This window comes from Arvicanthis niloticus, chromosome 27, assembly GCF_011762505.2.
Source record: "Arvicanthis niloticus isolate mArvNil1 chromosome 27, mArvNil1.pat.X, whole genome shotgun sequence".
NCBI lineage: Eukaryota > Metazoa > Chordata > Mammalia > Rodentia > Muridae > Arvicanthis > Arvicanthis niloticus.
In genome coordinates, this window is record NC_133435.1 from 19,889,651 (window position 1) to 19,916,800 (window position 27,150).

Here is a 27,150-nt window from a genome sequence, read left to right on the forward strand (position 1 = left end):
CCAGCATGCCTTGGTCATTTTGTCATGGAACAGGTTTGCTAACCCAAGAACAAGTGCCGTGAGCATCTCTCTTAAGGTAGGGGAGGGGTTGACAAAATGTGCCTTGTTCCCACTCAGCACACTGTAGAAATGCAAACAAGAACAAAGACACCCATCCCTGCTGTCAGCGGGAAGACGGTGGCAGCTGACGGTTTTGAAATTTTGTTTCCCAGAACCATACTGTTGTGATCTGGTTTCGCCACAGGTTAGAATGTATAGAGGGCCACGGTGCACAGCATCAGAAGTGGTCCTCAGAATAAGCTCTCTATGGGGTACATTTGCAAGACTTCCAGACTTCAGTAGGTGGCTCAAGGGGGTGTGTCTCAAAGTAGACTTAAGTCACTGAAAGAAAAAAAAAAAAAAAACCAGCTCTCTTGAATTGTGTTGGGAGGGAAACAAGTTTCTACACGTTTTATGAGACACAACCAAGCATTTAATTCCATTTTATTCTCGCAGGTGTCTAATTATTGGCTTTAGACACAAACCCTCAGAGAAATAACAAAAGAAAAAGAAAAGGCCAATTTAAAGTCTCCTGAAATGATCCTCAGCCTCTGACATTTTCCAGGCTGGCCTGCTTCACTTTAATATCTAAAGTGTTTTGTGAATGCCGGCCAGGGGGCGTGGCTTTGGCACAGCTCTCCTTGTTTTTTCCTGACTTAGTCGTTCAGTCCGCATAGCATTGCATCCCGGCTGTTTGAAACCCCTGCTGCACTTGGAGAAGTAATGTCTTGGCATCTGGCCTGCTTCCCTAGAACACAATGTGTCTCTGTCGACATGGGCCAGGCATTCCATTTGACAATATGCTCGTCCGTGGTAAGCGAGACTAGAGTGGAAAGCCGGGCTTGCCATCATTTGCTGTGTTTCCTGCTTGAGCACATTGCTTTTACTATGTCACTTGGGAATAACTTGATCAGATTAGCATGTGGTTAGCCAATAGCAACTGGAAGGACTCTCCACGTGTTACTTTGTTGCGTTATTAGGAAATGTGTCGGGATAGACCTGCCCAGTGCTTGCTGCCGATGTTCCTCCGTGTTCTTGTGTTCTAATTCACGAGTCGAGATGAGCGCAGACTGTGCGGGCAACTCCACTTGCCCTGCCAACAGCACTGAGGAAGACCCACCCATGGGAATGGAGGGACATGGGAACCTGAAGCTTGTTTTCACAGTGCTGTCGGCTGTGATGGTGGGTCTGGTCATGTTCTCTTTTGGATGTTCAGTGGAGAGTCAGAAGCTCTGGTTGCACCTCAGAAGACCCTGGGGCATCGCAGTGGGCTTGATTTGCCAGTTTGGACTTATGCCTCTGACAGCTTATCTATTAGCCATTGGCTTCGGTCTGAAACCATTCCAAGCTATTGCGGTCCTCATCATGGGAAGCTGCCCTGGGGGCACCGTCTCCAATGTTCTCACCTTCTGGGTTGATGGAGATATGGATCTCAGGTAAGACACTAGGGAAGCTCTGCAGGGTTTCCCTGTCTCTGCCTGGGAATCAGGGACACGGTTGTGCTTAAAGAAAAAATGTAGGCAGTCTCTGGGTAGCTCTGAGTGGGAAGTACTGCAAACATCACTGAGCCCTGGACAGACTCTCTGAGCCCTTAGCTTGCTCTGCTGTGATTAGCTTCTGCTTTTGTGGCAGCTTTTCCTATCCTGAGCAAGCATTTGGTTCATATGCAGTAAGGGCCCTTTCTAAGCACAGACTTGTCCCACACCTTTGGTATCTCTAGCATTTCCCAGGATGTCACCCATAATCCCACACAGCTGATGATAGTGATGGTGGTGGCATCAAGAGATACAATCAAAACAGAACCACTTGTCTCTTTTCTATTTCTTTTGGTCTCTTTTTGTCCCTTTTGCTCTCAGCAAGGTTTCCAGAAGACCCTTGTTTCAAAGCAACATTTTAGGTGAATGTGCAAAGGACTTCGGGATACCTGATAGACATCATGGATTAGATTTAGGGAGCACTTGGAGCTTCCAGGATGATAAACACCTTGTTGTCTTTGCCTTTGTTTAAGCCAGAGCTTATTCCTACTATGGGGTAGAGAAATATGCCAGGAGAAATTGAACTTTATCATTCACTCACACTTTAACAAGGGCAAATGAATCACAACTTTGAGGTCAAATATTCTGATGAGAAATAGAAGAGCCTTTGAAGAAAGACTAGAGGAGTCAGTATTGGGAAGGGGGATAGAGAGTTAAAAGCAATGGTCTTTCTAGATTCTTTGCTTATAAGTGCGCTTAAATCCTGCCTAGAGAAAATACACCGTATAAATTTAAATCTTTGCATGTACACCCCATTGGGGATTTACTCTAGGATGGATGAATGAATGAATGAATGAATGGAGTCAGAAGTAACAACTGAAATGGGAGTTGATGTCAATGAGTCAGCTTCAGGTCTGGTTCATATTTCTCTTGCACATACTAAATATTTAGTGTATTGAACAGATTCCCCTTATACATTTTAATAGGTGCATACCACACAAACAGGTAATTAACTCTTGTATGGTAATGACTCTTAGTCACTCACTTATGAGAGACTTGAAAGGAAATTCTTGATCATCTTGTATCTCCACTCATATGCCCCTACTTGAACTTACATGACAGTGATGAAGTCCAGGTCCTGAGGATTTCTAGAAAGAAAAGAAACTAGTGTTCAGAGGTACTGGGGAGGTCTGGGCTTCATCTTCTCGCCTGGATTCTCATAGTCACCTTGTAAGGGACCTTTCATTATTCTGAGAAGATGATTCAAGTTAGTTCAGTAGCTCAGCAAAAGCTGCAAAGAATAGAGCCGAGCTCAGGCTGGAATTCACGTCTGGTTTATATCAGTTTGTAACTCAGTTTTCCCCAGAACATTTGGCAACACAACTGTATCATCTGGAGTAAGAGCAGAAGTCTTTAGCAGGGTTTTGAAACACTTCTGGGTAAGAGAATATTTATCACCATCACCCATGGTTTATCAGCGTTGTCACAGAAACACTAATGAACAGAAAGGATGTAGACGCTAACGTTCCTGTTGTTTCTTGTTACCAACACTGTCACTTTTGTTTATTTTGTTTTTGTTTTATTGAGACCAGGTCTCATATAGCCCAACGGGACTTTGAAATCCTGCTCCTTTTGCCTCCAGTTCCCTAGTGCTGGTATTACAGGTGTGTACCACCATGTCTGGCTCCAACTTTGTCCTCAGTTGGCTTGCTGTGCTTGTTTTTTTTTGTTTTTGTTTTTTGTTTTTTGTTTGTTTGTTTGTTTGTTTTTTGAGACAGGGTTTCTTTGTGTAGCCCTGACTGTCCTAAAACTCATTTTGTAGACCAGGCGGGCCTTGACCTCAGAGATCCTCCTGCCTCTGCCTCCTGAGTGCTTGGATCAAAGACATGAGCCACCACTGCCTGGCTCCAGAGGTGAAAGTTTAGCGTGTGTACTAAAAATTAGATTTGAAAAGCTTATGGATATAACACTAATTAATGCTTAAATCTCAGGAAAAGTACCAACTACAATACTCTGTCTTCATGAGTGAAGCTATGTCCGTATTACAGGGTGTCAATTCACAGTTGTTACCTACAAAAATCACAGTGAGTAAAGCACAGTGGGCGGTCTTGGGTGGGTAAGATTGAAGTGTGCTTCATCCCACATCTTTATTTCACAAATGGGGAAACTGAGGCAAAGCTCTTCGAGATGATCCTGGGTATAGTTCAGTTGCCTCATTCATTCTGTGGGGCGTGGGGGTCATGCACTCATCTTAAGCAGGTGTTTCAGACTTGTGTCTAAGCACTGCGCATGACAATGCCCCGGTGCTTTCCCAGTGTCCTGCACTCGTCACCCCTGCTCCACAGATTTGCTCCCCTTCCTCCCTTACCCCCCCCCCCCCCTGATCTTCTCAGCTCACTGTTACCCCAGCCCTCTTGCTGAACTGTTCACCACTCTGGCCTCCTGTCATCCATCCCTCTGTTGCTTCCTTGGGTCATGCCCTAGTGAGTCTTTTCATAGCCAATCACTGTATCTTTCAGTGTTCTCTCCATAGTCAGTCTTTCTGTTGTTATTTTATTGTAAATAGATAAAGCAGATTCTAACTGTGTGTGGTTTTTGTTTGTTTGTTTGTTTTTTTGTTTGTTTTTTTGTTTGTTTGTTTTTTGTTTTTTGTACAGTAAACTTTATTGATGTTTGGATTTGGGAAAGTAGCTTCTTCCCTTTGGGGATCTGGGATGGAAACCAGGAGGGGGATGATCAGTGTTCTCGGGGCTGAATTGGGGCAGGGACTTTCTCTCACTGGGGTTGGTTTGCCCAGGGATCCTTACTGCTTGGAGGTCATGAGAACTCTGAGGCGTATCACCTGGCTGCTATTGCCTAATTCCTTGTTATACCAGGAAATGAGTTGGCAAAGTGGTTGTTGAGGGCGATGCCAAAGTTGTTATGGATGACTTTTTGGCTAGGGGCCTGCCCAATCGGTGACACAGGACATGCTGCTGATAACCTTGAGTGTCATCACAAAGATGGGGACCCCATCAACCAAAGGGGCAGAGATGAGGACCCTTTTAGCTCTATCTGCCGGGGGTGGGGGGGTGGCCTTCTCCACGACTGTGAAGACAACAGTAGATTCTGTAGCATCCATCATCAGCCTTGCTCTATTTGCTGTTGGAGGGTCCTGGTAAAATGGGAGATATTTAGAAAAAGGCGCCGGTCTGGCTTGTTCCCGGGCAGCTGCCATGTTCCTGCTGTTCTTACTCTGACCTTGGCTCCGGCTAACTAGAAGTGCCAGCCCTGGCACCCACAAGACATTACAGTGGCCACTGGCTCTGCCAGTCCAACCACACCACCCCCACAAAGTTCGGTTGAGTCCCAGATAATATCAGCCATGTTCGTGGTACCCAGTAGAATGAAGACTCTTAAGGCTTAACGATCATCCAATAGATTTGTATATTTGGAAATACTCAATTAACAAGATGCCCACACAATTAGGATTGTTACCCACTATCTAACCTTTTGATAGAAATTGCTACCCGGGACTGCTAGAGATTCATGTTGCTTGCTCTCACTTCTCCTTCTTTCTCTCCTCCCCTTCCTCTTTCCTTCTCCCAGCTCCACCTCCTCTTCTACTTCCCAATCACCGAGCATTAATCATCCTGCAACATCTAGAAGACCGAGGGGGCCTTCCCATTGATGACAGGGTTCCCGTTCTCAGCCTTGACTATGCCGTGGCCCTTGCTGTGTGTGGAATCCTACTGAAACATGTAGACCCTGTAGTTGAGGTCAAGGAAGAGATTCCTGATGGCAACAATATCAACTTTGCCAGGGTTGAAGACAGCCCTGGAGATTAGGAGCCCAATATGACCAAATCAGTTCCCTCTGACTGTAATGTGTACTTTTTGCTACCCCTCTTAAGCTCCGGGTGGACCACGCTATCAGCCCCGCCCACGTTCCCTTCAGGTCCGTGGTTGACCTGGGCGGAGCTGGTAGCCCGGTCTGCCCAGAGATTAAAACAGGGTAGGAAAAACTCCAGGTTACCACATTGTGTCTTTGTCGAGCCTGGCACTACACAAGATTAGGCTGTTTTTGGAGAGAGAAGTAGCAGAGAGTCTGGCCTCCATTCTCGAAAGTGGAGACTATAATACTTCCATCATGGTATTGTGTCATACGTACACAGGAGCCTAGCACTCACTGGATTAATCGGTTTACCCCAGCTAGCCAGGCTTACTTTCCACGAACTCCTCAGAGGCAAGAGGCCTCCAGTCAAAATGAGTTACCGTTCACTAAACACACCCTGGTTTTCTTACTCCTATTGGTCCATGTTCTTCAAATACCCCTCAGTGTCAGCTGGCCTGATCTATCTGCTTCTGTCATGGCATGATTCTCCCTAATCGTTCTAGAATGAAAGTGGCTGATATGTACCAAAAAGCTTAGACACCCTGTACCAGGGCCCAGATACAAACAGTAAGGTCAGTTCCAGTTCAGGGGTACAGAAAGCTGATTGGTTCCTCCACAGCTGGACTAGAAAGTTACACTGCAGCAGACACGGATAAAAGAATTGCAACATTTTCTGCAGTGTGCTCTATTTGAGATAAAGAGAGTCTTGCTTTTGAGGGGAGAACTCAAGAATTACTAACTGGCAGTGCAGTGCCCAGGTAAGGCCATTATTCAGAGCTTAAGTAACTGGATGCTGACTGGCACAGCAGTCTGGGCATGTTATGCAAATTACCTATTTATTGTGCGTGCCTGTGTGTGTGTGTGTGTCCTGCTTTGCCTGTCCTCTCCTCAGTAGCCATCCAACTGTTTCCTCCTTTGGTTTCTTGTTTTGTGACAAGGCTTCCCTATGTAGCCCTGGCTCACCTGACCCCTCTTGCCTCTGTTTTTTGGAGTACTGGGGTTACTAGCGTGTGCCACCTCTTGACTATTGTAAATAGTGTGGCATGAAATAGGTATACAGTTGTGTGCTTGCTTTCAGCGCTCCAGCTTGGATGTGTACTCGAGAATAGATCTGAGCAGTTGTTTTGTGAGCACCATAGGAACCAAGTGAGAAATGAATTAGAAAGCCCAAGCCTCTCCTTCCCCTACCCTACATTGTGAGATCATCTGAGAGTGTAGACCAGGCTGCCCTAAGCTCACTGTGTAGACCAGGCTGGTCTCGAGCTCTTAAAGTTCTGCTTGCCTCTACTTCCAGAGTACCCTATCCTAATTTTAATATTTTATGTGAATGATGAAATATTTTGGTCTCCTGTTGGAAAGTCTTGCCCCTGTATGATTGCCAGCCTCATTTATCAGGTGTGCCAATTGCTTGAGGCTTTGTTTGTATATGCACACTCAGTGTCAGCCTGGTGGTGTCAAGGCCTTGCTAGTTGAGTGACTGACAGAGAGACAGTGTCTCTTGTCAGTGTTACTACAGTAACTACCCCCCCAGAATGAAAGCTGTTTATTTTTGTTGTTGTTGTTGTTTTGTTTTTCGAGACAAGGTTTCTCTGTGTAGCCCTGGCTGTCCTGGAACTCACTGTGTAGACCAGGCTGGCCTCGAACTCAGAAATCCACCTGCCTCTGCCTCCCAAGTGCTGGGATTAAAGGCTTGTGCCACCACTGCCTGGCAAAAGCTGTTTATTAATGCAACTCAGGACAGCTCACACTGCCTATTGATAACTCTGGGGAGGGAATCTATTGAGGATGTATGTGTATCTCCAGTTACAGGCTTCTGGACATGAGTCGGGGTGTCTATGTAGTTCAGTGGCCAACGATGACCTATGAAGCTCTCTTGAGCTTCCTTCCAGTTTTATATTTATTTATTTTGAGACAGGTCTCTTGCAGCCCACGATGGGGTCAACATTGAAAGAGCAAAGGATGACCTTGACCTTTTGATTCTCCTGTCTCGCCCTCCCGAGTTCCACGATTCCAGGAGAGCATTGCTTGCCTGATTTTCTCCTCTGAACTTGAACTCCTTGATCCTTGGCAGACCTGAGAAATTGACTCTTTAGGTCTGGCCTGGCCTTTGGTTTTGGAAAGAGCACCAAGATCGAACCTGTGTTAGTTACTTTTTTTTTTTTTTTTTTTTTGAAACTATGACAAAATACGGACAGAAGTAATGTAAGGGAGAAAAGATTTATTTCAGCTCACAGTGTCAGAAACTGCAATCCTTTCTTGCAGGGAAGACAGCAGGAAGAAGGTGCAGACCAGAAAACTAAGACAAGGTGGGAGCCAGAGATGGGTGTAGCATTTTTACAGGCTTCCCCTATTAACCTACCTCTCTCCGCCTCACCCATAGGCCCTCTTTTCTAAGATAGAAACATATAGTCCATGCTGGCCTAGAATTTGCTAAGTAGCCAAAGATGACCTTGAACTTCTGACCTTCTCTTCTCCACTTCCCAAGTGCTGAGATTCCAGGCATGTGAAACCATGCCTATTTTCATTCAGAACTGGGGATCAAACCCAGGGCTTCTTGCATGCTAGGTGGACGCTGTACTGACTGAGCTACACCCCAGCTCAGACCCCTCTCCCAAAGGCTCCACGGAATTTATCTTAGTGGCACAAACTGGGGACTGAGTGTTCAAAACATGAATCTGTAGGGAGACATTCCTGATTCAAGTAATATCTTAATGCCCTTGTTATCAAGATAGAGATAACATCTACATAGTTACTATAAAAGTGATACAAAAAAAAAAAAAAAGAATTCTTTAAGCATTTGAGGCACAAAATGTAGCCAAAGCAACCAGTACTCAGTAAATTTCAATAAATGCTCACTGTCCTTACTGGAGGCAGCAAGGGAAACATCTCTGTGTAGGAGTAGAGAATCAGGCTTTGAACTCTGTCCTGGGACGGTTTCTATGGATGTGATCTTACAGCAAACTGGTGTCCATTTGACTAGCCAGATCATTTCTTCTTTTATGGAGAAACAGTTTAGTTTGGAGAATTGGACGTTCTTGATTTTATGGGCTTAAAATCAAAATAACATTTGAATAACTTAAGCCCCAATTGCAAAATGCTATTGGCTGCCTTCTAGTGGAATGTGTGTCTCTGCCTTGCTATGAGGGAGCCCAGGATTTACCGGTTTGCCCAGTCTTGTTGAACCTGTCTCCCGCTCTGCAATAGCTGTGGATGGTGCTATTCTTCTTTGTTCGAGTGGAATCTTGTTCTGTCGAGGCCAGATGATGCTGGTGATTTCCACCATGTGAACAGCGGAGGGATCCAGCTAGCCACGTCCTCTGTTGATGCCACATTGGAATTTCTTGGCAGCCACTGTGTGTGTGGGGGGGTGGTTTCCTTTTGAACATTACACAGTTTCTGTGCTTCTCCCACTTGGTTGCTGTTTACAGCAGCTGGCAGATCACCGGATCTCTTGTCCTCTGCCACCATTGTTAAATGCATTATGGGATTGGATGATTCTGTGGAAGCTGGGGACAGCAGCCTGGGGACATGAGGTTTCACAACCAGTGAGCCACCAACACTTGGCTTTTTTACAGTGAGAAATTTCAGCCTTTTGCTGCTGGAGCCAAAACCATATGGGGGTGGCGTGGAGCATTCCACACTCCATAGTTCAAGATTAAACTGACGCAATGGAGAAGTTCTTCTAGGACTCGGTAAGCAGAGAGCCAAGGCATACAGCATAGGTCAAGTATTCGAAAAACTTTCCTGGGTACCATCTCTACAGAAACAGGATTAGAGCAGCAGCAAGATGTTGGACTTCCTCTAGCTTAGCAGGAAGATATCTGTGTTTTGGTTTTGGTGTTGGGAACAGACCCCAGAGCCTACTCAGAATAAGATAAAATACTTTTAGCTCTTCGATGGAGTGAAAGCTATGCAAGATTTTGTTTTTTAATAAGAAAAACTTTGCAAAGAAAAATGTATGTGGAAACATTGTCCCTACTTTTTATGGAGACAGTTTAAACAGTCTGGTATTTGTTTAAGATAAACCAAAATTACTTACCAATGGGCTAGATTAGAGTTTTCAAATAATATTTTAATAAACTTGGGCATTTAATTAATATGTAATATGTAAAAGAGGCACTTCAGTTTAGTGAGAAATGTGCATTCATACACTTGCCTCTCAAAACAAGATAGTTTCATATCTTATACCATACAAAATATAAACTTAAAATGGGCTGAAAATATAGAGTATCAAGCCTTAAAGAAGTAAAATGTAGGGTGCTGTCTGAATGTAGGGGTGCTGTCTGAATGCTGCAGGAATTGAGGACATCTCTACAAGGTTGAGCCATCAAAGGACAACAGTCCTTTATTGTTTTTGAAACACGGTCTCACTACATAGCATTGACTGGCCTAGAACTTACTCTGTAGACCAAGCTGGCCTCATACTCACATACTCACATACTCACATACTCACATACTCACATACTCACATACTCACATACTCACAGAGATCTCTACCTCTTGAGTGCTGGGCTGAGTTACCACACCTGGGGTCGGGGGAAACAAAAACAAACAAAAAACTCAACAGCTTTAACCACATAAATTTTAATTATGATAAACATCATGAGCAAAGTCAAAGATAAACACTAAATTTACCGAGAAGTCTTGGCCATACATTGTCAAAGAGTTCCCTCTGGGTAGGAAGAAGAGGTCGGATAAGTCAGACTGTCCAGGGAGGAGGACACAGAAGAGGCTGGAAGCATGAAAGTGAGTAGGCCTCAGAGAAGTAACTTGTAATAAGGGCACATTGAGATCTGTTTCTCAGTACTCTTGGGAGATGTCAAAGGGGCGGAGTCCGCATTGCACATGCGAGCTTTGGGCAAATATCTAACAAATAGATAATTTTAGGCTTTTGGTGCTGAGATTCCATGTTGGAGGAGCCCTGCTTCAGAAATAGAGTCATTTCAAGTCAACATCTGTTCCTAGTGAGAAGGTTACACAGAGTATCCATTTGGAGGAGAAATTTTAACCCAGTTAATCTCTCATGATTCTCTCTGACCCTTGGGCTCATGCTTTCCAAATGTCCCCTGTCAGGAGTCTGCAATCGCAGGCTCTTTTGTATCCACTGGAAATTTTACCAGAAGTGTTTGGGTGGCTTCTTGATATTTAATAATACTTTGCCCCAGGCAGGTGGTAAGTCAGCTTTTTGGTATTTTAACTTGTCTTATCCAAGCCCAAAAGTGGTTTTAGAAATGCTAGCATGTTTTCTTTGAACTTCAGAGCAGTGAGCTCTGAGTAAGCGCATCCCATGTAATCTCTGAGGAGGGTTGCTTTTGGTAGAGACTACATTCTTAATTAATTAATTTGTATCTTTGAGACAGGCTCTCACCATGTCCACCTGGCTGGCATTAAATTCACAAAGATCCGTCTGTCTCTTTCTATCCAGTGCTGGAATTAAAGGCTCATGCCACCACTTCTGGCCCAAGAATACATCACTAAAAGACCAGGCTCTCAGTCTCCAGCTTCTCATAAGCTCTTTCATTTTATTTCCAGCATCAGTATGACAACCTGTTCCACATTGGCCGCCCTGGGCATGATGCCCCTCTGCCTCTACGTCTACACCCGGTCCTGGACTCTTACACAGAACCTCACCATTCCGTATCAGAGCATAGGTGTGTATGGGGCTTGTGTAACTGAACAGAAGCACAGCGGTGATGGTTCAGATAACAGATATGACAAAGCTCCTTGTGTGGGGTTTTAGCGCCGCCTAAGTCAATCCTTTTAGTCTCTATTTCTAGTTCTTATGCTTTCATGCTTCGAGAGGTCAAATAACTTGCTGAAGATCACACAGTATAGACCTGAAATTGGAACTCAGGACTCTACTTCTAACATCTAGACTCTTAGCCCCCGTGTGCTAGTTTTTGTAGGTGGAGTGAAATACCCAAGGCATGATATTTATGAAGAAGAGGGGTTTACTGAGCTTGCACTGTGTCTCACACGCTGTGTCTCACAATGGCTAGGAACCCACACGACATGTCACATGTCCTTATGAGCCCTCTCCTGGCTGGAACTTTCATAGACTTAGAGGGACCATTCTCACTTCTAACCACTATATTTCTGTTGTCTGTAACACTCCTGTGATTCCTTGTTGGAGGCTTCTGAGAGGAATGGTGGCCCAGGTGAGATGGCATGTATTAATAGCATGTGTTCTTTAAAAAAAAAAAATTGTCTTTCAAAGCTGCTAACTAATTAAAATGAAGATTGCTGGGAACATAAGAGGCATTCGGGGAAGAGGGAACACTGTCTGATGGATGTTCTTTCTTTTTAGGAATTACCCTTGTGTCCCTGGTCGTTCCTGTGGCCTCTGGCATCTATGTGAATTATAGATGGCCAAAGCAAGCAACAGTCATTCTCAAGGTCAGGAACCCCCTCCCACACACGTCACATCACCAGATGCAGAGACTAAAAGAACCAATGAGCTGTCACAGTACAGCCCCTTCCTGTCCTTTGCCTGGAGCTCTGTCGTCACTCCCACAGGCTGTGGCACCTTGGAAGACGTGATGCTCCTAGAGACAGAAACACTAGGGCTTGGCACAGGCTAAGAATGCCTGGCTCTGCCCCTCCCCTAGGCTTCCCACAAGCACCTGCAAGGTGAGGCTCCTCCCTGCAGTGAGCACAATGCCCCAGTGTGTGGGAGCATGGGAGGTTTCTTAGAACCTCCCATGGATGGAGAGCTGTCTTGCCAAAGCATTCCCAGGAACCACTAGACCTGTAATTGGTATACACACCAAGGACTGCTGCCCTCATGACACCGTGTGGATGTGGATGAAGTCACCCCGAAAGTGCTGAGGGGTGGCCATGGAATGGAGGGAACCAGGCATCCCAGCTTCCCTTGCTTCCCAGTGCTGTCTTTTGTCTGCTTGAGAAACAAGTACTTGTCCTAGCCAGATGACTGTTAAAATCACCCCAGAAGGCATAAGTTTGTGTTTCTTCAATGCTGAAAAGCGATCTCAGCTTATTTTACATTTATAAAGAAATGAGTGTTTGGGGGTTCATTGGAGGTTCAGCAGAAACATTTGTTCATTTCAGCTTGGGGTTGATACCTTGGTCCACCCTAAGCCCACTGTCTTCACTGTCTCTTTCCTAGTTGACCAATGCCCAGTGAGAGCCAGACAGGACAGAGGAGGCAGGCTGTGTGTAGGGAGCATGGTGCCTTGCACACTGGAAGACTTAATCTCACTCTTCCTGGGCTGTACTCATGGGACAACGCCCCTCCTTTCTCAGGCTTGTCACTGTCACTTTAAAAGGGGGACACTCCCAGTGGGAAATGTTCTCAGAGCAAGAGGACAGTGTGACCATAAAAACTTTCAAGTACTTTGTTATTGATTTTATTCTTAAAAGGGCATTCAATGACGATGACAATTAAGAATATCTTATTTTAGCCTTTCTCTGCACTTGTGACTTTTGTCAGTGTTAGTGGAGAAACAAGGTACATTTTTGTTATCTGTAAAGAACAGGTTTAAAGACTCCTTTCTTGAGGCAATCATGGTGGCACAGGCTTGGTATCCCAGCACTTGGGTCACAGAGGTAGGAGAAGTGTCTGCAACATAATAAATCTAAGCCCAGCCTGGACCTCATGGGACCCTATTGTTCTCCCCCAAGCAAACAAATTCTTTCAGCAATTCTCTGAGGTTTATATTAGAATATATTAAATAATATGCATAAACTAGACCCCACAGTTTAATCATTATTTTAGTATTTTTATTTATTTTGTGGTAGAACCTCAGTGTGTAGCACAGGCTGGCCTCAAACTCATGGTCCTGCTACATCAGTTTCACAAGTAGCTAAGATCAGGGCCATGTGCCTGTATTATGCATTGGCCTGTACAATGTATCAGCTCTTATCCTTGGGTTTCACACACTTTCCCAGTAACATGCTTCTAAAGGATTTTAAATGTTGACATTGCTTTTGATAGAGGAAGACTCTGACAGTGAGTGCTTTGTGTGAAACAGCATTTCCCCACCAGGCCAGAGCCCATGTGTCCCTGTATTTAAACCCACCCTCCAATCTATGATACAGTTCTTGTTTTATTTGTATATTAGTTACTTTTGCATACTTGTGGCAGCATGTGTGACCTAAGCAACACAAAAGGGGGAAAGCTGGCTCACAGTATAGTCATTCAGTCTGTGTTCACTGAGCAGTTCTGGGCCTGTTTAAGGCAGAACATCATTGAGGCATCGATGTGTGGTCAAGACAGGCAAGGGCCAGAAACAAAACACCCCCAGGGACCTGCACCCCAGTGACCCATTTACCTAGTCCTTATGTCCTTAATGTTTTAGCACTTTTCAAAATCGTGCAACGACTGGCTGTCTAGGCTTTAACACAGGCACATGTAGGGATTGTTTTCTATTCAAACCATAATAACTTGTTTCCATTTGCTTTAGTACTTCAGGGGCTCCTTTGAGTCTGAATATTTCAAATAAAGACTGATATAGTAACGAGGTCATCTCTCCACAGTCTGCTGTCCCCAAGAGACCAATGAGAGCTTGCAAAGATCCAAATTGCTCTAAGCATCCTGTGGTCTAAACTCAGACATTAGAATGTTTTGGATTTGTTGACATTTTTTAAGAGAGAGAGAGGGAGGGGGAGGGGAAGGGGAGGGAAAAGGGGAGGGGAAGGGGGGAGGAGAGGTTATTGTGTGTAGCTCAGGCTGTCTGGGAGCCAGGCTGGCCTAGAGCTTGTGGCAGTCCTCCTGCCTTTGTCTCCCGAGTTCTGGGGTTCTAGGCATATGCCACAGCTCACATCCAGATATTGTTTTCATTATATCACAAAAATAAGAGACAGTATCCATGTGAGAGAGGATAGAACACTGCTCTTAATGTGTGCTCAGATAGTCTAGTGGAAATGGGTGTGTTTTTGTCTTGGTAGAGAGAGGCAGGGGCTAAAGAGTAGGATGTGACTGGTGGCTCACAGGGTGACCGTGAGGTCGATTGTCAGGACAGACAGGCCATGAACAGGAGTTACCAGACTTTGGTGTGTGGGGTGTCAGCTGCTGCAGCCGTTTGCCTTTCTGAGACGTCAGGTTTGGTCCAGTGTGTGAGCTGGGACCCTAGTGCCTGTAAGAGGTGGGACCCGCTACTAGGTGATCAGGTCATGAAGGCATCCCTTGTGGAAGGATTGAGTGGGAGCCTGAGGGGCTGGGTTAACTCCTGTGAGAATGGCTTGCCATGCAGAGCCTGGCACTGTCTCCAAGTTCTTCCATACACACTGTTCACCACTCTCTCCTGGGTCACACCACTGTGACGACATCTGTCATGATTCCTCAGCAGTGTGGAGCGATGCCATTGTTCCTGGCTTCTGCATTGAGAGTCAAAAGAACTCTATAGAAAGTACCCTGAGTTGAGTATTTTGTGACAGCATTAGAAATGGACTAAGAAGGCACTGTCAAAGTCTGGATATTTTATAATTTCATCTTATTTATGAAAGCCAAGTCCTCCGGTTTACTTCTCTACTTGATAAAGCAATATGCTGATCCTAAAATAAGACTTATCATCTCTGTCCAACCCTACTAATTTCTTACAGTTCAGTCTCTTGACTATTGTGGAGCTGGGATTTTCCTAGATACAGTATTTCACCAGTCTTGCTTTCTCCAGGTTCTGCTCTCTGAGGTAGACTGTAGAAAAACATTAAAAATTGGGCAGCCCTGTACTTAGCATAATGAAATCTTGCACTGTCCTGTTTACAACATGAGGTGTCCCTTCACCTTGTCTGTGATGATTTGACACCAGGCCCAAGAAGGTTTTGTCATCAACTTGACACAGTCTAGTGCTATCTGAGAAGAAAGCCTCAATTGAGGAATTTTCTGGATCAGATTGGCCTTCGGGCACACCCATGGAATGGTTAGTCCTATCAATTGATGAAAGAGGGCCCAGACCACTGTGGGTGGCACCATACCTAGGCAGATGGTCCTGGGCTTTATAAGAAAGTTAACTAAGCTCGGAGAAGGAGCTTTATGGATCCAGTTCCCGAGAGGCTACCTATGGTCCAATAGATGGCCCTATCCCTATGCACACACTGGCAGCTGTAATTGGACCTCATGAGTTTAAGAAAAGAGAACACATGAAATTGGGTGGGAATAGTGGTAATGAGGTAGTGGAGTACTGAAGAGGGGGATATGGGGAGGGATTTGATTAAGACCCATTGTAGGCATGTATGAAACTCCCAATAAATAAGATTGGCTAAAAAAAAATAACGTCTTCAACATTTTCCTATGAAATATTATGTATGTTATATACGTAAGTAAAGCGTGTACATAATATTTATTTTTAAAAATATATTTTTTAAAAAGAAAAGAAAGCTAGCTAAGCATGAGACTGAGAGCAACCCAGAGGCAGCATTTCTCTGTGAATCCTGCCTCCAGTTCTCGCCCTGATGTCTTTCAGTAATGGATGGAGACCTGGAAATGTAAGCCAAACAAACTCCTTCCTCCTCTACGTTGCCTTTAGCTAGGGTGTTTCATCACAGACAGAGAGAGGAAACTAGACTATAACAATGTTAGCTAGCCAGGGGCCTTTCATTGTTTCTATTATTTCCGGTTTATTATTACATGTCTTAAGTCTGTGTATTTTTACTACCATTATCCACTGGTCTTGATCAGGGATAACCCATCTGTTCATTTGTTCCTGGTCTTTAATCTACTTCATCATAGTTATGCCTGCACAGCAGGAGTATAGCCCGGGTATTATACAGGATACAGCATTCACCATATCTGAGTTCAGGAACTCGCTGGGCACTGTGGAACACACTCATCGTGCACAAGAGAAGGAAGGCGACTTGAACAGGAAATTGGGTGTGTCAGCCTCTGAGTTCTTCTACAACTTCTGATGGTCAAACCTTTTACATCTGTGCTGAGCTCGGCATCGTGGAGGGAAAACCCTGATGTTGCTCACAGGCATCTACTTACCTTGCTGCTTTCCTGTAGGTCGGGGCCGCTGTTGGTGGCATGCTCCTCCTGGTGGTGGCAGTTACTGGCATGGTCCTGGCAAAGGGCTGGAACACAGATGTCACTCTTCTGGTCATCAGCTGTATTTTCCCCCTGGTTGGCCATGTCACGGGCTTCCTGTTGGCCTTCCTAACCCACCAGTCTTGGCAAAGGTACAGTCACATAACCTATAAGGGGTGTGTGTGTGTGTGTGTGTGCATGTGTATGTGAGTGCATGCAAGTGCATGTCCATCTACACATGTGAGTGCATGCATGTGTGAATGTGTGCATGCCTGTGTGCACGTGCCCATATGTATATGTGTGAGTGTGTATATGTACATGTGCATGTCTGGGGCTCAGATTTTCAGACCTGTGTATGTGAGACACAAAGTCTATCTCTTTGACTTATACCCAGACCCATAAGCTTTTCTGAGGCAGGTACACTGGCCACACTGCCGTGGCAGGCTTCGCTGGTGGTGTGGTCATCCTTTACACAGACAAAAGCCACATGGATGGGGTTTGCCTTAGCGAAAGCCACTATTGCTGTGGTGAAACACCTTGAACCAAAAGCAGCTTGGGAGTGGGGGGAGGGTTTGTTCAGCTTACATTCCCACATCACTGTTGATCATCCGAGGGAGTTAGGATGGAAAAAAACTCAGGGCTGGAACCTGAGGCCAGAGCTGATGCAGAGAGCATGGAGGAGTGCTATTTATTGGCTTGCTCAGCCTGCTTTACTTTGGAACCAGGACCACCTGCCCAGGGAGTAGCACCACCCACAATGGGCTGGACCTTCCCCTGTCAATCACCAACTTAAAAAATGTCTCACAGGCTTGCCTATCGCTAGATCTTTTGGAGGAAGTTTCTTAATTGAGGTTTCCCCTCAAGTTCCTTCAAACAACTCTAGCTTGTGTCAGGTTGACATAAAACTAGTCATCATAAAGTTGTAATTTATGAAGTTAGGACTAGGCCTTTAGTTATGTCTTGCTGGTCTCTGAACAGTAAAGGCCAGCCAGGGCTACACTGCAAGACCTTGTCTCAACTATGAAACTGAGAAGGGTGGTGTGGGAATTCCAAACAGGAGAAGCAAACTTCTTTCACTCAATATAGAGAACATAGGGCTTGAGTAAATTTTAAAGAGATTAAATTCTTATTGATTATGCCAGGTTTTAAAGGAATTATTATTTATGATTAATACTTATTCGGAATTTATCTTAAATAGTATCATTTGGATTGGGGCATACACTTATAAACATTTTGAAATATTAAAGCCGGTAAGAGTCCATGTTGGCATGCATGTCATGACATGATGCAACCATACAAGAGGAATTCTGACAACTGGCAGAAGCTTTCTGAAAGGTGATGTGTGTTGTATCCACAGCCTTATGTGTGTTCGTGGTTATTAATTCAGTACTTTTACTCTGGTTGAAAACAGGGTCTTGCTATGTAGTTCTGGTGGCCTTGAACTCTGTCCACCTGCCTCAGCCTCTTGAGTGACCGGATTAAAGATGTGTGTCACCACATTCTGTAGTAATCTCTTATAGAGCTACCTCTATCAGACATACACGTGATTGTTGATATAAGATGCTAATTGCATGCCCATTATAAAGGTAAAAATGGAAACGATTTAAATATCTAACAATAGAGACATATTTATTTATGAAGCTTGCCAATGCTGGGTACGAAGCATCAGATCTCAATGACGCCCGGAGGACACTCCAGAGCTAAACTTGTTTAAAATTTTTGATTTCTACTCGGGGGGTGGGGAAGCAAAAAGAATAAGGAAAAATAGTGGAAGAAATTGTAATTTTGAGCAAGGAAGTTAAGGGCGATTTGAATTCTTTCGTGTTTCCTGGGAATGTTTTTCATTTTTCAGTAAGTGGATTTATTTTAAATCAGGAGAGAAATTACAGGAAAGTGTCTGGGTGGGGAAGGGTTAGGTCTGTCTTAAGCTGTTCCCATTCTATCTGGGAACTTCGAGCATTGTACAAGCACTGGGTGAGGCCCCACCCGTCTATCCGGCTTTCTTCTTGTTGCAACCTGACAGGCAGTTATGATTACTCCACTGATGAGCAAGCCCTTCGGGGGGGGGGGGGGATTAGGAATCTCATCAAGGTCCTAGAGCTAGAAAGTGGTAGAGTTTGGATTTGAACATGGGCTTGTTTCCAGGTCAAGGGCACAGACTGCTGAAGGCCGGAGGCTGATGACAGGATCTGCAGAGGAAGGAAGAACTCTTAAGACAAGGTGTTGTCAGCTCTCTGGCCTTTCTCAGATCTCATAGCCAGACAAGGATGAGGCCAGAGGTAATTGCATTTGCTTTGTGAATGGTCCCTGTGAACTGCAACTTTGTAGCACTATGACATTGAGCTAGGAAGTCTGAGGGAATTGCTTTGCACGAAGGTAAGGGAAATACAATGTGGCTCAGACCTTGCTACTCAAAAATTTCCTACCCTCAAATCGCACAACCTGTGACCTCCATGTGGAATCCCAGCTGCAGCTGAACAAAGCCCTTTAACCTTTCACTTTATGTATACCTGCTGTGAGCGCCTCATAAATCGAAGACAAATGGAGTTGCTTGACCCACCCTCCACGCTCCAGCTTGTACTTCCCTTTTCTCTCATTTTTTCCATCTTCAGTAAGATGCCTTTCATTTTCTGCAATCAAAACAATTAAACAAACAAAATACAACAGATATAAAGAAAAAAAAAGTAGAAATGAGAGAAATTTATTATTGAACTCTTTACCAAAAGCAACCTTTCCTGACATTTGCTTTTCATCTAGAGTTTTGGGGGCTTTTTAGTTTGTTCAGTTTCCAGCCTCTAACAGTCTCCCATTCTTGTCTCCTGCAGTCCTCTGCATGCGGACTGGCTTGCACTACAAGAAGCACTTCCTCAGGAAACCACGCTTCCACTGTGCATGCAACTTTTCCTTCTGCCTCTCCCTGACATGGATCACCTCTTCCTGTTCTGTAGCTCCAGCCTCTGCAAAGCTTTCTGGAGTCACTTCTGTCACTCAGCTGAGTTTCTGTAGCATCTTCCAGTCCAGATCACCGGTGCGCATTGTTTTCTGGTGTGCGCGCTGCTGTTCTTGGTCAGGGATGTTGAGGTCCTATATCCCACAGGGCATCCTTGCCATATACACATGAGGACCCCACTACTGCCAAGGAACACATCCTTTTTGTTGCCCGAGCCTGTACTTGTCCTGAACGCCCAAGCATGGTTCCTTTTGCTACTTTGTAACTCTTGAATCTTTTCACCACCAGGTGCAGGACGATTTCCATAGAGACTGGAGCTCAGAACATCCAACTGTGCATTGCCATGCTGCAGCTGTCCTTCTCTGCCGAGTACCTGGTTCAGCTGTTAAACTTCGCTTTGGCCTACGGACTCTTCCAAGTGGTGCACGGGCTGCTCATTGTCGCAGGTGCGTGAATTCCATCTGCACACCAGGAACTGATTTATTAACTCCTTCAAGCCAGCTCTTGTGCTGTGTTTTTAACCTGATACTTTTGGGGATCATAATGTATAAAGCCAGGGTTCTTCGATGCAGTGGATGTTTCATAGAAAATACTTTAAAAGCCATTTGAGTGAGATCTTTTAAGCAGAAACAAGTCACTGCACAAAACTGTCACAAGAGCTTTTATGTCCTGTCTTAGAGCCTTGAGCTTTACCAAATACTCAGTTACTTCTGTGCCACACACACTAAAACTTAGGCTGAGTGGCTGCAAAGTATTTTTCAAATATATAACATAACACATATACAGAAGTATAGACACAGTGAGATTTTATGCACATGTATATCCAAAACAGGCTACTCTCCATATGCTCAGCCAAATATGCATTATTTGTAGGTAAATCCTTATGTATGGAAGGGAAATTGCAAGAAGGTGTGAATCCACATATGCACACGTACTTTTATTTTGGCCTTGGGATACACTCTGAGTATGGTTAGTGATTATTTATAAACTTGATTAAAAATTGCATATTTTTCTATTGCTGTGATGAAATGCAATGCTTAAAAGCAACTTATAGAAGAAAGACCTTATTTTGGTTTACAGTTCCAGAGAGAGAGAGAGAGAGAGAGAGAGAGAGAGAGAGAGAGAGAGAGACTGAGACCATAATGGTGAGGGAGGAGGGAGGCATGGCAGCAGGAGGCAGGAACAGACATTTTTATGCATGCATGTATTTACTTAGATAGGCTGCTCATGTTTCACCTTTGAACAGGAAGCAGAGAGAGCACAGGAAGTGGGGCCAAGCTATAAAATCAGTGTCCCCAGTGAAGTACTGCCTCCAGCAAGGCTCTGTCTCCTAAACATTCTACAATGCCTGTAAACAACACTCCACACTGGCTACCAAGTGTTCAAATACACGAGCCTATGGGGCCCATTCTCATACAAATGACCACACATACCGATTATTATATGCTATTGGTAAAGCAACAATGATGTGAGGAACACTTGGGACGGGGGGGGGGGGGGGGGGGGGGGGGGGTGGGAGGCGGGAAGGGGAGGAGGAGGCAGGCTTTCCCCGGGGATAGGGAAACAGCTTTATTAGAACAAACTCCTGAGTTCTGAGACCTTTGGGTTTAGAGAACCGTCATGCTGAGCTTCTTTGCAGCTACATCCTAGCACTCATGCACGTTCCGAGGCACAGTAAGTACCTCACAAGGGTTTGTTGACTGACTAAATAAGCTCCGAGAAAGCTGATAAACAAATCCCACCCCTGGATAGAAAGATCCATTCTGCTACACCACATGTGTTCATTCTGCAGATTTATCTTCTCCTTTCCTTCCCCCGTTCCCACACATGGATCTCTCCAGAGTATGGATGAATATGTGGTGTTCCTCCGTTGTGCTGTCTGCTAAGGTGATTTTAATGCTGCTCGTTTTTTATGCCCAGGATATCAGGCGTACAAGAGGAGACAGAAGAGTAAACATAGGAAGCAGCACCCAGATTGCCCAGACATCTGCTACGAGAAGCAGCCCAGAGAGACCAGTGCTTTCTTGGATAAAGGGGATGAGGTTGCTGTAACTCTGGGGCCAGTGCAGCCAGAGCAGCGCCACAGGGCTGCTGAGCTGACCAGCCACATTCCTTCATGTGAATAGTGGGAGACACAGACCAGCTTGGCCCTCCATCTTCCTCTGTGGCCAGTGAAGACCATGTGTGGTTGGCAGTAAGCAGCAGGCATCTCCCTGCAAAGCTGTGGGATGTAACCCAAGAGAGAGAAGAACACCATGCAGAGGAGACATCACTCACACTGCAGGACAGAGCGCCCACAAGCTTCTTGACTTCAGGCAGGTGCTCTGGAATACTAGAAGAGACACTAAGAGAAGCTTAGCTTCAGTGATGTGATTCTTATTCTTAAGGGAATCAAGCATTGTTTAATTATTATTATGATTGTATGTATAATACAAGTGGGCTCTGTCTCTTGAGAGGGACAGGTGCCCAGAATCTCCAAACTGTAGATACACAGGCTCTCTCCAGTCTCCAAAATAACAGAGACACATGTGTACCCATTCAAGTATTCTGAGCACCAAATCACCGGAAAAGCCTGTAGCTTGTTTCCTGTGTGTTTTGACAGTTGATCAATGATTAGCTCAAACATCTTTATACATCTGTGTTATCTACCTCATTCTTTAGAACAGTGGCTGTATAGAACAGTGGCCAAGTGTTGTACAATATAGGCCTATAATTTATTGAAGGCATCTTTATTCGTATTTAGATACCTTCCAGCACAAGGTTGCCGGGAACCCCTGGCTCTCACCCCATGTCCTCATAGGCTCCTTCCTGCAGCTCCAGTGGGCAGGCCCACAGCTCCTCAAAGTTCTGGACAGACTGTTCCGTCTCAGAAGGGCTTTGTCGTTCACTCTCACCAGTCCTAAGAAATGATTTCTCATCACTTTGACTTGTGAAAACATCTCATTAAAATTATGATCTCAAAATTATCAACCAGAACACTTTTATGTTCATTTACTTCTCTGTGTGTTTGTCCCTGTCTTTTTTTCTTTTTCTGTGATATTTTTCTATTGCCTTTTTTGAAGACAGGATATCACAGGGTAGCCTAGGGTAGCTTTAAGCTTTCAAAAAATCCTCCTGCCTCAGCCTCTCTGGTCCTCCCAAGTGCAGTGTGAGCCACTGTTTCCTTTGGAGTCTGTCGGGAGCCGACTTTAGTAGAAAGTGGCTAGATCAACTTTGCAGCCATCTGGAACCATATACCCTGATGAAAGACTTGGTTGTCAAAAGCCTGTAACAGCTGAAGCACACTCTGATAAATATATTGTTTATCCCACATAGCTTGTTTTGCTGTTTAGTGACCTCAGCTGTATGGTGCACGTGGTAAAATGTTTTCACCTGTGTTCTCCTGCTTGTGTATATAAATACCTCAGACTTCCCTTCAATAGGAGAGACTTGAGAAAATAGAAGAGACTGAATCATACCCTGTCTTGTCTCCATTCTTCGCGTCTCTTGCCCCAAGAGCCACACACTCTCTCTCTTGACCAGAGCACTTAGCCCCAAAAGTGTTGAGGCAAAGTCAACTGTGCCTGGTCCTGGGTACTGCCACCGGTCTCCCAGCTTTTGACTTTTGTGTCTTTGGCAGCTGAGATTCTTACTTCTAGTATACTTCAGCTTTATTAGTCTTTTAGAAAATGTCGTAAAGGCCAGAAGCTGGGATGTTAGTTTTTGTGTAGCTTATAGGCTGACGTATGCCCCCTGTAGAGAATGCATGCGTTGCCTTTGCAGTTGTTTTTTGGGACTTCCAGCTTTCCCCTCATTGGTGGGTATTTGCCATGTGGTAGGTGGTACCTCGCAGGGAGTAAAATCTTTCCCTCTCTATCCTGACCCCATTAAAAAACAGTTTTCTGTATGCTCCTTTGCTTTCTCTATGAGTATAAAATTCGGGTGGGTATCCCCATTGTTTTTTAAACACATTCTTGGTACAGTGTGTTAAAATTCTATTTAAAAAATCTTATTTACTTTTGTTCTTTGCAGGTGTTAGGGGTCATGGCACGCATGTGGAGGTCAGAGAACAGCCTTATGTGGTAGTCCTTGCCTTCTGCCTGGTTTAAGATGGGATCTTGTATTGGCCATGGTGTGTACCAGGGTGGCCGGCCAGTGAACTTCTGGGATATCTGTGTACTTTAGGTTCATTCTCACAACAGCATATATTCAACCATTTATCTCTTCTATGCACATTGAAAGGTTTTCTTTATCCCATAACCTCACCTATACATTTTATTTATTTTATTTACTTAGTGGTGGTAGGGTCTGAACCCAGGGCCTCATGCATACCAGGTAAGCTCTCTGCCACGGAACTACATATACAGTCCTCTCTGTGATGCGTGCGTTGTTGATTTTTGTAATGTGAGAGAGTGTGTAATCTGGGGTTAAATGTTTTACCCATTTGTCTTGTAAGTTTTCTCCATGTTTTTGGTGAGTGTGACTTCAGTGATTCTTAAGACGGTTTTCCAGTTCAGAGTATTTCTGTGGCAGTATAAGCAGGATTCAGAAAACCAAATATTCACGCTTGTGATGCGATTGCTAGCTCCTAGCTGTTGATTGACTGCACGGGGCTCTTTGCTTTTCCACTTGATAAATGTTCAGATGGAAGCTGCTCTGCCATGTTTGGCCTCACAGGACAAGCAAAGCAGAGCAGAGTAGGTTTCTTCCCTTGGGAGTTCATAGCCTAGAGGGGACAGACTGCCGAGAAGGACATGGACAGGAGGGCTGTGGTCCAAAGGGGAGCATCACTGAGAGGGTTAAAGGATCCGTGAGGAGGTTTCTGAATGTTTCTCTTTCTATGCAAAGAACACTCACTGTTTAGGAATAGCAGCGTGGTGGTCAGCCACTTGGGACATCCCCAGGAAGGGGAGCATGTGAATGGCTGTTTTGTTAAAGACAGGACCACCAGTCATCAAAAACATCTGAGGACTGTCGCTGACTCTCTGCAACACCAGGCTGCTTGTAGGGGTCCAAGGTTCTTAGAACAAGGGGTTAAGACTTGGCAGGCTGATTAGGTTTTGTTTTTCAACTCGATGCAAATTGGAGTCATCTGGAAACAGATGAAGATGCCTCCCTTAGATTGGCCTGTAAGCAAGTCTGTAAGAGATGTTTTCTAAATTTGTGATGGATGTCAGAGGTCCTACCCAACTCTGTGGGCTGTGCCTCCCCTGGGCAGTGGTCTTGGGTTGGATTTAAGCAAACTGAGTAGACCATGGGGAACAAGAGTGTTCCTCCACCATCCCTGCCGTGATGTCCCTCAGTGATGGAGTGTGAACTGGGTGGGTAAGCCAAACAAATCCTCTCCTCCTCAAGATGCTTTTGGTTGTGGTCTTTATCACAGCAATAAAAAGCAAAGTAATATTCCAAAGATCTAAATGCATTGTAGTTGATGCAACAGCTCACAGGCTACTAAAAGCTGGGCCTCACATGACACCCAGAGGTGGGGTCAAAGGGCCAATGTGCCACAGCATAGACGGAGCTCAGCATAGTCATGGAGACAGGTGGGAAGGGCACTGTCTTCTGAGTGCTGGTTGTTTCCCATGCAGATATCTAGGATACTGTGAGGTTGGACTGGATCAGGAACTGATGCAACAATTCCCAAACCATGAAGAAAGGCTAGGCCCTTTCATAAAGCAGCAGGCATTCCTGACCTATACAGGAGATCCTAGGGAAGGCCTGTTTGAGCTTGTTTGTAGATTCTGGAAGGGAAGCTCACCTGCTCACACACCCTTGACCTCTCTAGCAGAGGTCATTCTCTTTGACTAACCAAACTTCTAGAGGGACAGAGATGGAGATTTGAGGGAGGAAGGGAGTACTGGTCTAGTCAGCTCCATCATTCAAGTCCCCCCTGGTGGCCCATGGGTGACACACCACAAGTCACTTTCACATTCTGAGTTTACTTCCTAACATAAGAAAACAGATGTCCTGCTTGGGTCAGCACGGTTGGGCGCTTTATGGTTATCTGCACTAAAATACAAACTGAAATTGGTACATTATATTTTTATTGTCTTCAAATTTTCTGTAGGTTAACCTGTAATTTGTCAAACACATCCTAAGAAGGTTCCTTGAAGCTTGGCAGTGGTGGTACATACCTTTAATGCTAGCATTAGGGAGGCAGAGGCAGAGGCAGCTGGATCTCTGATGCCAGCATGGTCTATAGAGTGATTTCCAAGACAGCCAGACCCCCCCCCCCCAAAAAAAAAAAAAAAAACCTACCTCAACTATTTCTGAATTAAAATTTTACTAACATTTCTCCCACTGTAAGCATTTATGGCTGAAGCAGCTGCTGCAAGCTACCCTGAGTTTCTTGACTTTGTCTTGCCACATTTTAATAACTGGTCATCTCTAAACCAAAAGATCGGGCAGGTTCCCTGTGAACAAAGCTGAAAAACACCTCTCCTCATGCCCACTTCTCTCTTGCTTATCAGGATGATGTAGAAGTATTTCTACCAGGCATGTCTAGAAAAGTTAGATGCAGGTCTCAGTAAGCTGCCTTGGAACTCTGTAGCCTGGGTTGGCCTTGAACCCATGACAATCCTGACTTGGTGCTGGGATTACAGGTGTGAGCCACAATGCCTGCCTGGTTCTCATTCTGCAGCAGTTGTGACTGTATACAATGCCATGCTGTTAAAGTGAGCATACTACCTGTACATGTGAGTGGAATTCACTATGGTTGAATGGCAAGCATTGGTCATATCCGGGCAATCCTCTTTCATCCTTGCCCTGCACCCCAAACTCCTTCCTATCCCCCAGTAATGAATATCTCAAGATTTTCTTGGTATCTCCACATGTAAGAACTTTCTCTTTGTTTAAAAGGGCATCTCTAGTTACATCCATCTTCCTGACAGTGGCAGATTTCTGTCTTGATAGCTGAATGATAATCCTCTGTGTATACATACTTAACAAAATCCCCAGATCTGCTGAAGAGCACATGGGCTGGTTCTACAGCACAGCTACTCTATCAAGAGCTACAGTAAACACCAGTGTGCAGGCATTTCTTTTGGTGGTATGCAGACTAGTATAGCTGGACTACAAGGTAGCCCAAGTGGAGATGTTTGAGGAAGTGCCATTCAGTGGCTGCACTAATTTCTCTCCCTACCAACATTGTGTACGACTTCCATTTTCTCCACATTCTCTAGCATTTATCTTAGGATATAATCTAGCTCACTTTTCTAAGACCTTCCTTTATCACGGGGCCTTCCTTTCTATGGCAGAGTTGTCTCGGGGAGTCGCTGTGTAGCAGGCCAGCTGTCACCTGGCCTGTTCTCCCTGATGAACTTTGTGGCAGTGATGTGATGTGTAGCCAGGCCTGACTGGTGCTTGTATCTACTCCACATGTGGTCACCTATGCTCTTCAGAGGACGATCTAGAGAGCTACTTGTCATTCAGAGCAGCCACTCGAGTCAGACCTGGCACTTAACTATCGTGACCCTGCCATTCCATGGGGGTGGAGCTGGGGCCCAGATTAGCTTGGGGAACAATCATAAAAACCTCCCACCTGGACGCCCGCAGCTAGAGACCTCAACTCACATCTTCTCAGTTTCCATTTATTTCCTGGCTATATTCTTGTTACATTCTTTCTAGAAAGTCTCCTAGAGTGCTGCTCTCACCCGGTTGAACAGGATTCCCCTGCTCAATGCTCAATGCGAATGGCCCCCAGCTGTGCTGGCTCCTGGCCCTCTGTGGCCCAGGCATCCTGATATTAATAAAGCTTCCTTCCTCCTTCCCCCACCCAAAAATGATAATGTTGGTTACAACTTAACCTATGAACATGCTTTGGATTAGGAATTGGGTGAGGATGGTTTTTGTGC

The 27,150-nt window shown here is 44.9% G+C and overlaps 1 protein-coding gene across 1 annotated transcript; it reads left to right on the plus strand.

Annotated features, from left to right (window-relative positions):
* The first annotated feature begins 762 nt into the window (after nucleotides 1-762).
* Nucleotides 763-22,281, plus strand: Slc10a6 (solute carrier family 10 member 6). The gene is made up of 6 exons (XM_076926339.1): nucleotides 763-1,475; nucleotides 10,920-11,038; nucleotides 11,695-11,783; nucleotides 16,348-16,520; nucleotides 19,607-19,764; nucleotides 21,239-22,281. The coding sequence occupies exons 1-6, from the start codon at nucleotides 1,099-1,101 to the stop codon at nucleotides 21,442-21,444; spliced, it is 1,122 nt and encodes a 373-aa protein (XP_076782454.1). The 5' UTR covers nucleotides 763-1,098; the 3' UTR covers nucleotides 21,445-22,281.
* Nucleotides 22,282-27,150: the final 4,869 nt, after the last annotated feature.

What these genes read in the sequence shown, in the direction of transcription:
- Slc10a6 (XM_076926339.1), top strand. Translation starts at nt 1,099, where the DNA reads ATGAGCGCAGACTGTGCGGGCAACTCCACTTGCCCTGCCAACAGCACT. An exon ending in CATTCCGTATCAGAGCATAG is followed by an intron (nt 11,039 to 11,694) that starts GTGTGTATGGGG and finishes CTTTCTTTTTAG; the next exon opens with GAATTACCCTTGTGTCCCTG. An exon ending in ACCCACCAGTCTTGGCAAAG is followed by an intron (nt 16,521 to 19,606) that starts GTACAGTCACAT and finishes TTTCACCACCAG; the next exon opens with GTGCAGGACGATTTCCATAG.